This window comes from Ctenopharyngodon idella, chromosome 1, assembly GCF_019924925.1.
Source record: "Ctenopharyngodon idella isolate HZGC_01 chromosome 1, HZGC01, whole genome shotgun sequence".
NCBI classification, from domain to species: Eukaryota; Metazoa; Chordata; class Actinopteri; order Cypriniformes; family Xenocyprididae; genus Ctenopharyngodon; species Ctenopharyngodon idella.
In genome coordinates this window covers 2,364,902-2,380,610 of record NC_067220.1, presented here as the reverse complement: position 1 = coordinate 2,380,610, position 15,709 = coordinate 2,364,902, and the positions used below count along the sequence as shown (strand labels likewise).

General features: G+C 37.5%; 1 protein-coding gene and 1 long non-coding RNA gene across 3 annotated transcripts in view; one reads left to right on the top strand and one right to left on the bottom strand.

The window, feature by feature from the left end:
- Positions 1-15,709, top strand: part of LOC127508729 (uncharacterized) — a 227,056-nt gene that overhangs the window by 8,670 nt on the left and 202,677 nt on the right. The window contains exon 1 of one of the 2 annotated variants that reach the window (XR_007928887.1): positions 8,945-9,010. The exons of the other annotated variant lie outside the window; for it this stretch is intronic. This is a non-coding gene — a long non-coding RNA (uncharacterized LOC127508729). Of the gene's footprint in view, positions 1-8,944; positions 9,011-15,709 lie in introns of those variants that run through there. 2 annotated transcript variants of the gene reach the window in all.
- Positions 1,740-15,709, bottom strand: part of LOC127505286 (NACHT, LRR and PYD domains-containing protein 12-like) — a 90,811-nt gene continuing 76,841 nt past the window's right edge. The window contains exons 3-8 of the mRNA XM_051880855.1: positions 11,006-11,128; positions 8,092-9,981; positions 7,829-8,002; positions 6,616-6,789; positions 4,133-4,179; positions 1,740-4,031 (exon numbers count right to left, since the gene is read on the bottom strand). Of these exons, the coding sequence (XP_051736815.1) occupies positions 3,505-4,031; positions 4,133-4,179; positions 6,616-6,789; positions 7,829-8,002; positions 8,092-9,981; positions 11,006-11,128 (2,935 nt within the window). The 3' untranslated portion in view covers positions 1,740-3,504. The remainder of the gene's footprint in view (positions 4,032-4,132; positions 4,180-6,615; positions 6,790-7,828; positions 8,003-8,091; positions 9,982-11,005; positions 11,129-15,709) is intronic.

Genomic DNA, 15,709 nt, shown 5'->3' with positions numbered 1-15,709 from the left:
TGATTTTTATAGTTCATATTTAGTCATAGCTAAATAGTCATAGTTTCTTCCCGGAAGTAAAGTATGTAGGGTTTGTTTCTGGTGGGACACTCATTAGTAGCACTTGAGGTGTTTCTTCGGCAAAGAGCGGTAATTTTAAACTAATAAATGTTGACTGCTTTGGTAAACCGAATTAATAATTAAATACATTTTTACATGTATGTTTTATTGGGATATTCAGGAGGTTATATGCAGTTATTAACTGTATTTGTATTTTTGTCGTTTGAATGTATATGCTTCGATTAGCATTAGCTTGTGAACGCGCCCTATTTTACATGTAAATGTTACGTGTGTCTTTACAGGTATGTTTATGGCTTGCTTTTAAGTCCATATATGTTTAATTATATAAAAAAATTAATTATAATAATAATTTTTTTTTTTTTTTTGTGGAGGGGTGTGAAGGAATCAGGATGGCACTCTTAGTGTTTATTCATATATTAGTTAATGATTTGTAAGTGCATCATTGTGTCATCACTTTATTTGAGGGGAACATCATACTTAATTCATTATTAACTAATACTAACATCAACTAATGGCTTGTTAATGCATAATTTTGTCATGACTTTACTTGAGGGGGGGGGCACATCATAATTAATTCACTGTTAACTACCAAATTCAGCTCATGATTTATCATTAACTTACTATCAAATACACATGTATTAGTACAACTAGTATTGAGTCCAGTTAAGTGATGTTGTGTGGCTTTTCAAAAATTCAGAGAATGGCGGTACAGTATCATCACAGATGGAGAGTAAACTACTGATACCCAGCAAACGTTCATGATTCCTGTTTGATTATTTTTGGGGAAATGATTCCTCGGGAATTCCTGTTGTAAGTCACAGTTTAGTTTGATGGGAAAGAATATCACAAAACTGATTAAGACCTTTTAAGATAAATTATTAGTGTATGTAGTATTTTATATGTTTGTCAGTGAAAATAATGACAAACTAATCCCGTGAATTTCAGTAATGTTCATAACGAAGCTGCTGATGTCAGTAGTATAAATTCTGACAATAATAAATTGTTTACATTTATTTCAAAGTCCAAAAATTTCTTTTTCCTTCTTATAAAGACTGTTTGATTTAGTTTACCCTAATTGTTAATTAATGCATTAATTATCAAACATGTATTAACATGTAGTTAAGGCTGCTGTTTTCAGGCATGAATCCTTATGACTCCTGTCGTAGTTAAGGATCGCTCTTCATTTGTTCATTATTAGTTCACATCTTCATTAATCAGGAGTTCATGTTGAAGTAACTATTAATTCAGGTATTAGTACATGATTATTGTAAAGTGTTACCGTAGTATCTGCTAAGAAGCATCACACACACTTTCTCACCTTTGTTGTTAGGGCAGTGTTACGTGCCATTCGTGTTCATGTTTCTTACATGCTGCACTAATAGCCTTTCCATCTGTTTGACAGAACAGCACAATCATCTCTCTATGTATCTGACACTTCAGTCCTCCATCTTTCCTCGTGTTTTGTTCTCTCATGACATGAGAACCAATGAAGATGAAGAATGAAAACAGACTGAGAAATCAGAAAGACACATGAAATGGAGAGCAGACAGTGCGAGTGTGACGTCTGTCCACAGACACATGCTTTAAACACACACTAAATCACTGCATCATCTCAATGTTTAGTGTCTGAATCTCTCAGTCTCAATCTGAACTTTACAGATGTAACGTGACACAGTCAATGTGATTCACAATGTGCAAAGATTTATTGAAGAAAACCAGTAACCCAGTGTTACACTGTGCAGATGTTACAGTAAAGAGACATTTTCACCCTAAAGTTACTTTCGCTAATACAACCTAATGAAGTCAGCTTGATTCAGTCATGTACATTTATATTTTGCCATTAATTGTAACTTAAATTTAGCTTATTCATATTTAGCTTGTGTAAATATGTGACGTCTGTCCACAGACACATGCTTTAAATACACACTAAATCACTGCATCATCTCAATGTTTAATGTTTACATAAATAAAGACAGATAAATATAAAATGTAACATGTCAAAGTAGCAACAAAACAAAAAACAAACACAAACTGCTTAGATTTTTAGCTAGCAGACATTTTGCAAAGACAACAGAAAAAAATGACAACAAAACATGAATTCAATTTTAGTGCGGCAAAAGTTTGTCATTACAGTTATAATCAATCATTAAAGGGATAGTTCGCCCAAAAATGAAAATTCTGTCATCATTTACTCATCCTCAAATTGATCCAAACCTGTATATTTTGAAGAATGTTTTTAAAAAGAAGCAGATCTGGGGCATCATTAACTACCATAGTAGAAAAAAAACAATACCATGGAAGTCAATGGTGCCCCAGATCTGTTTGGTTACAAACATTCTTCAAAATATCTTCCTTTGTGTTCAGGAGAACAAGGAAATTCATACAGGTTTGGAACAATTTAAGGGTGAGTAAATGATGACAGAATTTACATTTTGGGGTGAACTATCCCTTTAAGAAGAGATGTTACCTACATAGTTGAACAGAGAGAAAACACATTAACTGTAACAGTTTGTGACAATCCAGCAGGATGAAATTGAGTCTGTGGATCATCTGAAACAGTGAGGACATCTACAGTAGCTTTTATAAGATCACACCAAATGAAGAGCCAGAGTGTTTCTGCAGATCATCACCTTTGATGAACTGAAGTCTGCACAGAAACACACACAGAGTAACAGACAATACATGATACCAGTGACCTACAGACCTTCATAACCTTCAGAGGAGGGCTGACAAAAATTGGGATGGCAAAACGATTGAAAATTCAAAAATTATGAAATGGTATGAAATGTTCAGGAAAAAAAAAAGACCCTTTTGTAGCTTATCTAGCTCATGTGAATATATAATAGATATAACTATTATAATTACCTGTCCTGTTTAATGGAGAGTTTAAGGGTGCTTTAGATAATGTTTGAACACTTTGGAACATTTGCATTCTCGACAGATAGATGCAAGTGCTTTTATGTGCTAGAAACAAAACCAACAGTTAAAAAACTAAATATAAAAGTGAGTTGAGGAACACTATGCATTTTGCCACCTCCCTCGTGCTGTTGTTACCGAGCAACAGGTTAAACAGCTGCTGCTTTGACTGCACAAATGCACCGCGGTTCAGACCCAAATAATATAAAATGAACACAGTCCAGCAGGGGCAGGGTGGAGGGGGAGCAATTGAACTCAGGTTTGGACCAGGCAATAGGGAAATAAAGTGTGAAAGCACCCTAAGAAGCATTAATCTGCATCAGAACAGCCTCACAAAATATTCTGAATTTCCAGTAATTCATTCATATTAGCAAAACAATATATAATCTTATCAATTACATCTATGGCAAGACTAGCTTTTAATTTTAACTTGCAATTGCACAAACGTCACAATTTGAATTAATAACAATAACCTCTTCATTGAAATGGCCTTCCACTGATGTCTCTGTGGTTCCTCACAGGAGGATGTTAAATCTGACACAGAGACACTGAGGCCTCATGAACCCTGAATCCAGCATAGAGGGGTTCAGTGAATGTGGTGTTGAATGTGTGTAAGTGTGTGAGTGTGTGTGTGTCAGAGACGCTGTAGAAGGACAGAGTGCCGGCCGACACGTCCACATACACTCCAACTCTGTTAGAGCGGGCTGAAGATGAGGGAATGTTTGTGCTCTTATTCTCATGCCAGACCGAGTAATTATCATCACAGCAGTAAATTTTCCAGGATTTGTCACTGAGTCCAAACCGACAGTCACTGCCTCCTTTCCTTTTTATTCCTTTATATGTCACTGCTACATGACCCGATCCACTCCATTTAACCTCCCAGTAACAGCGTCCAGTCAGACTCTCTCGACTCAGAACCTGCTCACAGTTCTCAAATCTGTCTGGATGATCAGGATACGGCTGATGCTCTTTCACTCTCGTCACCTCTCTGTTGTCCTCAGACAGGAGGAGTTGAGTGTGTGCTGTGTTTGGATCCAGCGTGAGATCACAGGCATCTGAACACAGAAAGACTGATCAGAACATCTACAACATCATTAAATATGCATAGGTGTGTTTGTTTGTGTGCATGTGTGTTAGAAGGAGAGGACAGACTCACATTTTCTCAGTCCTGGTGTGATCCTGAAATGTCCTCCATGGTCCAAACTATACAGAGACAAAAACAAAGTACAATGGACTGATAACTAACATCCAATGAAATCATTTCACTCTTGTAAAAAAGAGCAACAGCAGCAGGGTTTGGAGAAAGATGATTAAATTCTGCATTTGAACTTGACAGACCAACACAGTGTTAAAAGTATGTTTTTGATCATTTGAACATGCAATACATCAAATTAAGAAACAGAGCCTCTTTAAAAAAAAAAAAAATGTTTTATTCTAGCGTCAAGCATTCTTTTTTTTTTAATCAACACTTAAATGTAGGTAAGTTTCATGAAAAAGCAACATTTTGAGCACAAAACTGAGAAAATCATGTTTTTAATCAAAGACTACATGTGGATCAGATTCAGAACGATGATCAGAGCACAAATGCAGTAGATCACTTCCATCAGCACCCCCAAAGATTCAGTCCTTTACCACTTCCTGGATCGACATTTCACTCGTAACATTAGGCAGTTGTCATTTATATGCTGTTTATTGCTTATGATCACATTATTTTTCATATGCATCTGCTTACATGTGAAAATCACTCGTTTCTGCATCTTCAGCTGTGTTTTGATCTGGAGATTCTGTACTTGTTCAGGAGATGTGTAATAATGAAAATATGGAAAGCCATAAAATCTTGTCTTTGTCGGGGAAGCGATGAGATAACTCGTCAATAACGGGGAAAGAGCTAATGACAGACAGCATTAGGCTACAGTGTCTGTGGTTAATAAAAAGATTATAAAGTTTAAAGTCTTCAGAGTCATCACTTCAGGTTAACACATTTCCTTTGCTTGTACAAGATCAGTAAAATAGCCTCATTAATATAAAGCTCATACAATATATACGCCGTGGCAGTCATGTGCTTCTGTATGTCGTGTGGTTGATAGCCTATAAAAAACAATACACTTGTAAATCACCAAATGTAAAGCACTGTCTAGCTTACGTATTCGGCTCTCTCTGCTCTTCGGTTGACTATAGTGCAGTTATGACACTTTAATAGCTTTTATGACAAAGGTTTACACTATACACGTGAAATTTAGCATGCAAGAGATTTAAAATAAAATATATAGGCTGTTGATCGCATGCCATTGGTTGTGTTCTGCGCTATTCACATTGAAGAGCATCAATTATTATATAAGACTTGTAGCACAAGAATGCGAAACATGGTTTATGCCTAGCCTTAAGAAACTTTGACTAATCATAATTCTTGTAGCCCATGTCCAGCCTCAAATGACGGCAATTACAGTTGCGTAAGTTCAGACAACTGATGAATAAAATGTGTAGCCTATGTAAAATATAGACTACAGTAGCTATATTGTGACAAAATTACATTCTGTGTCATTATCATCCGTGTAGTCTATGCAAAATGATCCTTAATATAAAACATCTTTCATAAACCATATAGTTCGCCTTCTCGAGCTACAAGCTACAAGTCTTATATAATTAGTAAAATGTTTCTATATGTCTATGCAGGCACTCGGCGGAAAACGCATAACATTAGTTTCCCTGTTATGGAAGTCAAGCATGCAGCATTATTTTATTTATTTCTTTATTTCTCATTATCTTGACATAAGTTGTTTTCTCGTGATCTAAACATTAAAAAACCCTAGTTGTGATCATGAGAAAACAAGTAATAAAAAATAACAATGAATGGCCTCTTAGGTTTCCGTACTTGTGAAAGCATTACGCTGCATTCACCCTGGGCGTTGGCATTAATGCTTCTCATTTACTTTGAATGGGTGATGCCATGCGTTGACGAAATGAATTGTGGGTTCCGTGGCGTCGCTTCACTTGCGTTGTTCACAGCAGAAGTTGAAGATTTCTCAACTTTAAGTGCCAACGCAGGCATCAGCCAATCAGATCACAGACGCTAGCCAATTGTGTTCATGCAACACCGGAAAGTAATATGATTGGCTGTTGTACTATAACGATGGTCGCATCAGCTCAAGCTTCAGACATGCCCTCCATCAAGCGTTGATGCCAACGCCCCGTGTGAGTTCAGCATTAATCTGCTGCATCAGAACTGCTTCACAATATATTCTGAATGTCCAGTACTTCATATTAGCAAAACAATATATAATCTTATTCTGGTGCTCTGTCTGTGCGCAAGATAATAGCACGCATCTTTCTGTGCGCCGTGTGTCACATAGACAGAACAATCACAAACAGGGCCTTCTCTTTTGTCGTGTGGCACTTGAATGATTTAAAAGCATGTGAATGAATAAGAGCATAATCATATAATGTAACGCTAGCCAAAGCATGACTGAGAAAAAGTTATGCTGCATTCATTGAGTTAAAATATTTTTAACACATTAAACAAACAAAATAACTCAAATGTGTTAATACAGCATTAATAACATACACAAAAACGATTTCTTAACAAAAGATTAGTCCAATATGATCCAAATCACATACAGACATCACAATTACCCCACATACTTGAGTATCTGCAGTGAGCAGTTTGGATCATTTAGTTTGTGGTTGAGCAGCTGGACTCCTGATTGTCCTGGGTGATTGTAGCTCAGATCCAGCTCTCTCAGGTGTGAGGGGTTTGAACTCAGAGCTGAAGACACATAACCACAGCCTTTCTTTGTCACCATACAGCCTGACAACCTGTAGATGGATACACACACACACACACACACACACACACACACACACACACACACACACACACGCATATGTATATACATAAACTAAATATTTTGTGTGGCTTCCTTTGGCCTTGATAAACGCTTGCATTCTTGCTGGCATTGTTTTTATGTACTTTTCCACAGTCTCTGTTGTTACGGACTGTAATTTGGCATCTGAATGAAAATTAAAGTGCTTTACTATTTTTTTCTGCCTTTCTTATAAAACAGCAAATTTGAAAATTCATGGATAACAACAATAATTGTAATTGTATATATAATTGTATACATGTTTTTATAAGTCTTTTACATCATTGTACATCACATTGGTCAACTGTAGTTGTTTTTAATTGTGCTTTATAAATAAATTGAGAATTGAGAATAATTATATTTTTGCATTAGAAATACTATTGTTACTAAAGAGCTTACACATACTGGTGGATTAACCATTACAGAAAAATTAAAACAAATATTTTTGCAGCTGTGGCACAAACCTTACATTGGATGGTCTAATAAATTTGTTAAACGCTATATTATATGTGTTTCAGGATGGGTAACTGGAGGCCCACGGGCCGCATACGACCATATTATACTCAGATGATCCATTTTAAAACATTTAAAAAGTAAGTGACAGACAGAATGTTTTCAGATTAAGCAGATCTCATCCTCCATTGACTACCATAGTAGGAAAAAAAAATAATAATACTATGGTAGTCAATGGGGGGCGAGATCTGCTTGGTTACATTCTTACAAAAATCTTCCTTTGTGTACAGCAGAACAAAGAAATGTATAGAAGTTTGGAACAACATGAGGGGGAGTAAATGATGACAGGATTTTCATTTTTGTGTGAACTATCCATTTAACATCCAAACTTATGAAGAGAAAATTAATGTAATGTTCAAAACTGGGGTAGCCAACCCTAACATCTGTATCTGGACTCCAACAGATAAAAGTCATGGATTAATAAACACCTCCATCAGGAATCCAGATATAAGACATATAAAAACATTACTACTACAAACCTCAGTATCTCCAGCTGACAGTTTGGACTCTTCAGTCCATCAGAGAGCAGATAAACTCCAGAATCCTGCAGGTCATTGTTACTCAGGTCCAGCTCTCTCAGGACACAGTTTGATGATTGTAGAGCTGATGACACAATTTCACAATCCTGAGCAGTGAGATTACAGTCAGCAAGTCTATGGGAGAAACATGTAGTTGAACAAGTTAGTGTTTCTACAGAGAAATTAATTTGTTTATTGTAAATGTTCAAATTTTAAACACTCACAGAGCCTTTCTGCAGTTGATCACAGCTGGTATCAGTCTTCTTCTCCCCTCATCTGATGTGTTGTATTTCTTGAGGTCCAGCTCATCCAGCACCTCCTCTGACATCTGAAGCATGTAGGCGACTGTTGAGCAGTGGGCAGGAGAGAGTTTCTTCTCTGAGTGTTTGTCTGATTTCAAAAACTCCTGAATCTGTCTGAACAGAGTCTGATCTTTGATTTCCAGCAGACAGAGGAACAGATTGATGGATCTTTCAGTGGAGAGTCCATGTCCATCTTTGATCTTCTCTTTAATGTACTGTGTGGTTCTCCTGATGCTTTCTGAGCTGTTCTCTGTGTGTGTCAGTAGATCCTGTAAGAGCCTCTGATTGGACTCCAGTGAGACGCCCAGCAGAAACCGCAGGAACAGATCCAGCTGACCGTTCTCACTTTCAAGAGCCTTATCTACTGCACCTTTGAGTAGATCTTGTAATGATATAAAATTCTTCAGATTCTCCATAGTTGTATTCACATGGTAGTAGAATACATGGAGAGCAGCAAGAAACTCCTGAACGCTCAGATGAATGAAGCTGTAGACTTTCTTCTGATGAATCACAGATTCCTCTTTGAATATCTCAGTGCAAATCCCAGAATACACTGAGGCATCAGTGACATCTATGCCGCTCTCTCTCAGGTCCTCCTCATAGAACATCACATTGCCCTTCATCAGCTGTTTGAAAGCCACTTCAGCAAGTTTCACCATCACTTCTCTGTTGGACTGCAGGAGTTTCTCTGGATCTCTCTCTTCATACTTCTGATTCCTCATGTTGATCTGAATCAGCAGGAAGTGGATGTACATTTCAGTCAGAGTTTGAGGGATTTCTGCACTCAGATCTTCTTTTAGGAGCTTCTGAAGCACAGTGGATGAGATCCAGCAGAAGACGGGTATGTGGCACATGATGTGGAGGCTTCTTGCTCTTCTGATGTGTGAGATGATTCTGCTGGCTTGATGCTCGCCACTGATTCTCTTCCTGAAATATTCCTCCTTCTGAGGCTCATTGAATCCCTGAATTTCTGTCAGACGGTTAATGTATTTGGAGGGGATCTGATTGGCTGCTGCTGGTCTGGAGGTGATCCAGATGAGAGCGGAGGGAAGCAGCTCTCCTTTCATGAGGTTTGACATCAACACACCCACTGATGAAGTCTCAGTCACATCAGAAACTTTCTGAGCATCTGAAAACATCAGTGTGATTCTGCTTTCATCCAGACCATCAAAGATGAACACAACTTTACACTCCTCATAAATCTTTAAATCCAGATCTTGAAGTTCAGGATGAAAGTCCAACAGAAGTCTTTGAAGACTGTACTGATGATCTCGGATCAAGTTCAGCTCTCGAAATGGAAGCACAAACATGAAATCTACATCCTGATTGGCTTTTCCCTCAGCCCAGTCCAGAATGAACTTCTGCACAGAGACCGTTTTTCCGATTCCAGCGATGCCTTTAGTAAGAACAATCTTGATTTGGTCTTTCTCCTCACATCCTGATTCAGGTGAGGCTTTAAAGACGTCACTGCAGTCAATTGGAGTGTCTTGTGAGTGTTGTGTTCTGGCTGTTTTCTCCATCTGTAAAACCTCATGTTCTTCATTCACTCCTTCTCTCTCTCCCTCTATGATGTAGAGCTGTGTGTAGATCATGTTCAGGAGGGTTTCATTCTCTTGGAGTTTGTTTCCCTCAAATAATCTCTCATACTTGTTCTTCATGCTGGTTTTGTGCTGGTCTTTGACTCTCTGCAGGTCTTCAGTCTCCAGTGTGTGTGTCTGCAGGACTGCTTCAGTTTTGTCCTGCCTGATGTAAGTCTGATAGTGGGATGTAGAGGATGGCACAGATCTGATCAGGCCAGGTATCTCCCCCTTGCTGAAACAAAAAAGAGAAGAACAGCAAAAAAAAAAAAAAAAAAAAAAAAAAAAAAAGGAAGACCTTCAGAAATACATAGGATACTACCCTTACAAAAAGACAATATATTTGAATGATCAATATATTAAATTATTTAACATAATATTTAAATATACATAATAATATATTGTGTTAAGTTAGTTAACAAAAGTACACCTGCATGTACTAAAGTATTTATCATAGATACTACTGTATCACTGTGCTGAAGAGAACACAAACATCACCTTTTAAATAAAGTAATTATAGTATAAATGGTTTTCGGCCAATCATCATCCTAACCACAGACTCTCTTCAGCACAATGATAACCCCAAAAACTCACACATACCAGAAAACCTTTTAAATTACAAAATAATAGAACATCAAACACTAACAGATCTCCCCCTATATTAATATTGAGCAAAACACATGAAATAACACTTAATTTTAACATTTACTCTCCTTTAACAGCAAAGCATGCTGGGAACTAGAAGTCTGTTGTAACCACTGATTGTAACTCATTCTGTGAATGTGTGTATATATGTGTGTACAATACATTCACATTTAAATAGGAACATGCATGTGTCTTACATGTAATGCTATTTTTGTCTTCATTTATAAATATTTTATATGTATCAATAAATGGCCATACATGGTCAATGCATATATTGCAGTATATTAAAAAAATATATAAGCACTAGTCTCCCATATATCGAAATGTTTTATGTAATATATCACATTATATTTTGCAGTATATTCCCATATATTTTTGTTCTGTAAGGGTAGGTATGATTTTAGTGCCCCTCTTCGAGTTGTTCACTGTAAAGCTGCTTTAAAACAATCTGCATTGTAAAAAGCGCTGTATAAATAAAGGTGACATAACTTGAACCCCTGTGCAGTGCGCATGTTGCATGTTTTAGAGTACATTTAGTGTTTTTCATTGAGTCTTAAGTTATAATTCATGTGAAATGCACTACAATACAATACCAAATAACTGTTTATACTAACAAAGGGTCAGAGGTCACTGGTTCATCACTGAATGCAGGGGGATGAATCATGGATCTGTTACTCTTCAGAGAAACACAGCTGGGATCTGGAGACTCTGATCTCTGACTCTTCCTCCTGCTGATACTGACAAAAACAAACAAACAAAACAACTGATTTTAGAGCACTAGTTATACTGTATAACTCGACTTCACCATATTTACACTTATTTATTAATTTAGCAGAAGATTTTCATCCAAAGCCATTCACAAATAAGGAAGACAACAAGCAGTTCATCTAATAGAGACTGTAACATGAGAATTGCTGCAATACAAAGTCCACAATTGAACAGAGTACATGCTAGAGATGAAGGTAAGAAATGGTGAAAACATTTATTTTTAAAAATATAAGGCAAGTTTATTTATATAGCCCATTTCATACACAATTGTCATTCAAAGTGGTTTACATAGAAAATTAATTAAAATTATCATAAAATAATCACAACATGTGCATAAGAAATAAAAAATATTATGCCTGACTACTTGAATCACAAAGACATACATCACTAGAAACACTGTAAATCACTTTGAATAAAAGCATCTGTCAGTGCTAAAATGGCCAGTGTCTTACCTGGGGTCAGAGGTCACTGTTCCATCACTGGATCCAGAGGGTAAACTCATTTTAGTGTTCTTCTACTGTCAGGGTGTGGGCGAAGGGATGAGATGAGGACACAAGAATGCAGAGATGGGCTTTTTATTAAACAAAACTACCCCATGGGGGAAACATGACCAACTGGATTGGGCAGGGCAAGGCAAGGCAAGGGCTGGAAACAACAAGGGACAGGTAAACATACAATGATTATCTTGCGCAGGACTGCAAACACAAGGAAAATACAAAGCAGGTAATGAGGGAGGACAGGTGAGGCAAATTAACCAATAATCAGATAACAAGAGGGGCGGTATCAAACAACAGACAGGAGAGCACATGGCACTAACAAACATGACAAGCCATGTGCTCACACCATACAAAACAAAAACAAGAGTACATGACCAGTGAACACTATCACAAGCCATGTGCTCAAACAAAACATAACATGAAAGCATGTGGCCGATAAAACACGTGCCACGTGCTACAAAGAACACAACAACACAAGAACGCCTTGCCAATGAAACCATAAACCAGACACTCACAAAACACACGAGACGAGCGCACGGTGAATGAATGAATACACAACCCTGTGTGCCCACATGAGAGACAGAACATAGAGCACCCCTCCAAAAAAGGTCCTTGAGAATTTGCTCATTGGCAAAAGGTTGGCCCCTTAGCACTGGCCCTGCATGGGCAGCCCTCACTTAGCCTCCAGGAAGCATTAGTGCTGTACCACAACAACTATATAATTACCACAACAAATTAATTCACGTACTTTACTATAGTATGGTTCAAAAAACACTATAGTATTTACTGTAAATTTACTATAGTATTTTTTCATGTGTTAGCATATCTGCTTATCAATCTGCCATCCCTGAACATATGTAATAAATTCAAAAGGCGGAAAAAAATCTTTCTTTATCATTTACCAGTCAAATTTGTAATTGAGACAAGATGATTTCCTTAAATGACAACAACAAAAAAGCAGGATTAGGTTAATGCTGGGATGAGCGAAAGATTTGCTTGTTGCAATTCGAGGCATGCAAGATGTTCATTGGTGAGGTGGTTTCTCTGTTTCCTCTTCATAGTGTTCATGGTTGATCATTTTTCAGATTTTCTAGACTATTTTAAGTCGTAAAGTGAGCAGGATATATTAAAATGTAGCACATGGATTTGGCAGGTATGTATTCGTGGGCAGCCAGTGTCTCGGAGGATGTGTGGAGCCCTCCCTAGCTCTACAGCGCCCCACAAATTTCCAACGTAAATCTGTGGTGAAAAATGGAACTGCAGCGCGCTCACATAGAGAGATTTCTGGCTGCCCCGCTCATTTTCACGTTAGGTCATATCACAGTATTATTTTCTGCCATACGAGCAACAAATTAAAGCTTGGCGAGCCGCGCAATGAGTAAGCCCTGGATACACTGCACGACTTTAGCGATCCTATAAGATGATTACCTTATCACACTGTGGACATGGATCTACTAAACTTGGGTACGACATGCATGTAGACTGTACGATGATGACACCTGTTGAATCGTAGGCTACGACAAAGCTTAGAACCCAAGAGGCGACACTTTGATACATTTTGGGTAACGGCCACTAGATGGCGCTCCGGTAGCGCGGCCGCCATTATGGGGTGAAAATACTAACTGGACCATAGAATCCTTCACATCTTACGCACCCAAAATCGGCAAATTTCACTGCCAAATCAGAAGCGCAATAGAACAGTTTTTTAAATTAAGTCATCAGTAAATTGTATGGCTCCTACAGTAAATGTTGTATTGTCTTATATATGTTTTATTTTACCAGTTGTGGAGTCCAACCATCTGAGGTAACGTAGTTAGCCTACTTTATTGAGTATTTCCATTGTATGCAACTTTACACATTTATTAATAGTAAAGGAATAATTAATAAATTTAAGATCATCATGTTTGCAGCGAACAATATATTTCAGACCTAGTGGAGTAATAATAATAGTATTACTCCACTAGGTCTGAATTGAAATAGGCTATATTGTACGTTTTAATGGATCACGCTACAAACATAACGATCTTATAATACATGATGCATTGCTGTGTCCGCATAAATTCCCACTTTTGTACACTTTTGCTTTAACGGACATTAGACAACACTGCAAAAACAAGCTGTTATATTCATATATTTATTGTCCAACATTCCCAATTTTTCTGATGCATGTCCTTAATTTAATTTCATATGTTGGTATTAGTTACAGTGTTTATAAGCCTTTTAAAGAATTTTAACCCAAACTGACTGGGTTTCTAGAGAGCAAAGGTTTTGTGAAAAAAGTGGAAGACTTAAACACAAAGTGTGTAAAATAAACTGTAAAAAGAATTTGATGATCAGTAGTGATAGTATTTTATTCTGTGTTGTCATCATTCAGGTTGGATTTCAGCTTTAATGTATGTTTTTTTGTTGTTGTTGTTGTTTTAACAAAGCAGCTGATATTGCCTAGAAACTAGTGGACTGCCGACTCGCTTTCACCCCAAAATGGCGGAAGCGCAGGGCTGCTGCTGGGCGCCGGTGTTTCAATGGATCGTTCTATTGAGTGTCGCTTCTTGTTAGTGTACATTCTTTGGTCGAGCGCAGTTGCTCTCTACCGACTGCGCTGACCAAAAGCACGATAGGAAACGACTTGCTGACGACACAGCTTAATGCTGGTTTAAACAACCGTGATGTATTGATCTCTTTTAAAATGTTTGATTTTAAAACTCTAATTTCATGATTTTATGTGTATAAATTATGTGTGAATATTCCTAAAGTCTCTGACAGTGTGATCTCTCTGTGGGTGATTGTTATCATCTTTATAAAAATATATAAAAACATGTCTGTAATTAAAATAAAAATGACTGATACACACATCTTTCGAATGGAAATAAATAACAAGTAGGCTACTTTGGGTGTATTGTTCATTATGTTTATTTTCATATAAAAGGCAACAGAACTTAAATCACATCCAGTTTATCAGCAACACAGCGCACGAGTGTGAATCCCGCGATATCCGCCTTTGATCTCATAGGTGTCTGATCCACTACGGGTGCTTCCCAATATCCCTCCTCGTTTCTCCGCTCCTCTGTCCTCCATCCTATGACCCGGAAACTGATCAAACTCAGCCATCTTGAAGGACATCTCAATTCTCTAATTGCACCACGAGGAGGCGAGGATCGAGGAGTGAGGAAGCTTCCTGAGGAGTCATGAGTGAGGATACACAGGTTTATCCTTTGCGGAAGTCTTTCTCGTCGAGAAACGTGACGCATGTATACATTCTCCTCCCCCTTAATTTCTGTCACAATAATTTAAATGTTTGCTGTACTTTTGCAGTTTAAATAAACTTTACATCTCACATATTCATATGTGTAGATCCCTCGAGTGCAGCTATGAAGTGACACTAAAGGGAGCGAGGATATCATTTCACTTGATTCAATTCCTCTATCCTCGAGTCTTTTCCTTGCATCCTTCCCTCACATCCTGAAAGGCTGGAGCTAAGACGCGAGGAAAGGAAACCTAGAAATATTCGTATAAATACACGTCTTTCATTTTATGCTTTTAATGATAACTATTATATAAAACGAAGATCTCAGGAAATCAAAAGTAGGCCTAATTTATTTAAACACGTAAATCATCGACGTTTCCGCCATTTTGGTTAGTTGGTTTTGGTTATTCGAAATGTTTCAAACCTCATGTAAAGAAGAGCATAAACCTAAATAACAGCTCATTTATGTCTACATCGTTACATGAAGAATTTAAGCTTTGAACTTACCTCTAAATATGTGGCTGTTTAATCACCCAATGTTAACATGTTTAAAGCCTCGAAATGGCGTCTCTTCTTCCTCTTCTTTTACTTTCGTTTCTACCTGGTTAAGGTGTGTCTTGTTTTGTAACTCCACTAATATAAAAACAAACTTACTCCCTCTAGTGGAGTAAAGCGTCACAGGTTCAACAGGACTGTAGCCACAATACCTGTGTCTGTGTCTGTGTCTGTGTGTGTGTGTGTGTGTGTGTGTGCGCGTGTGTGCATGCATTTTGGTGATTTATGAGGTCACAAATTTGTATAATGGCATG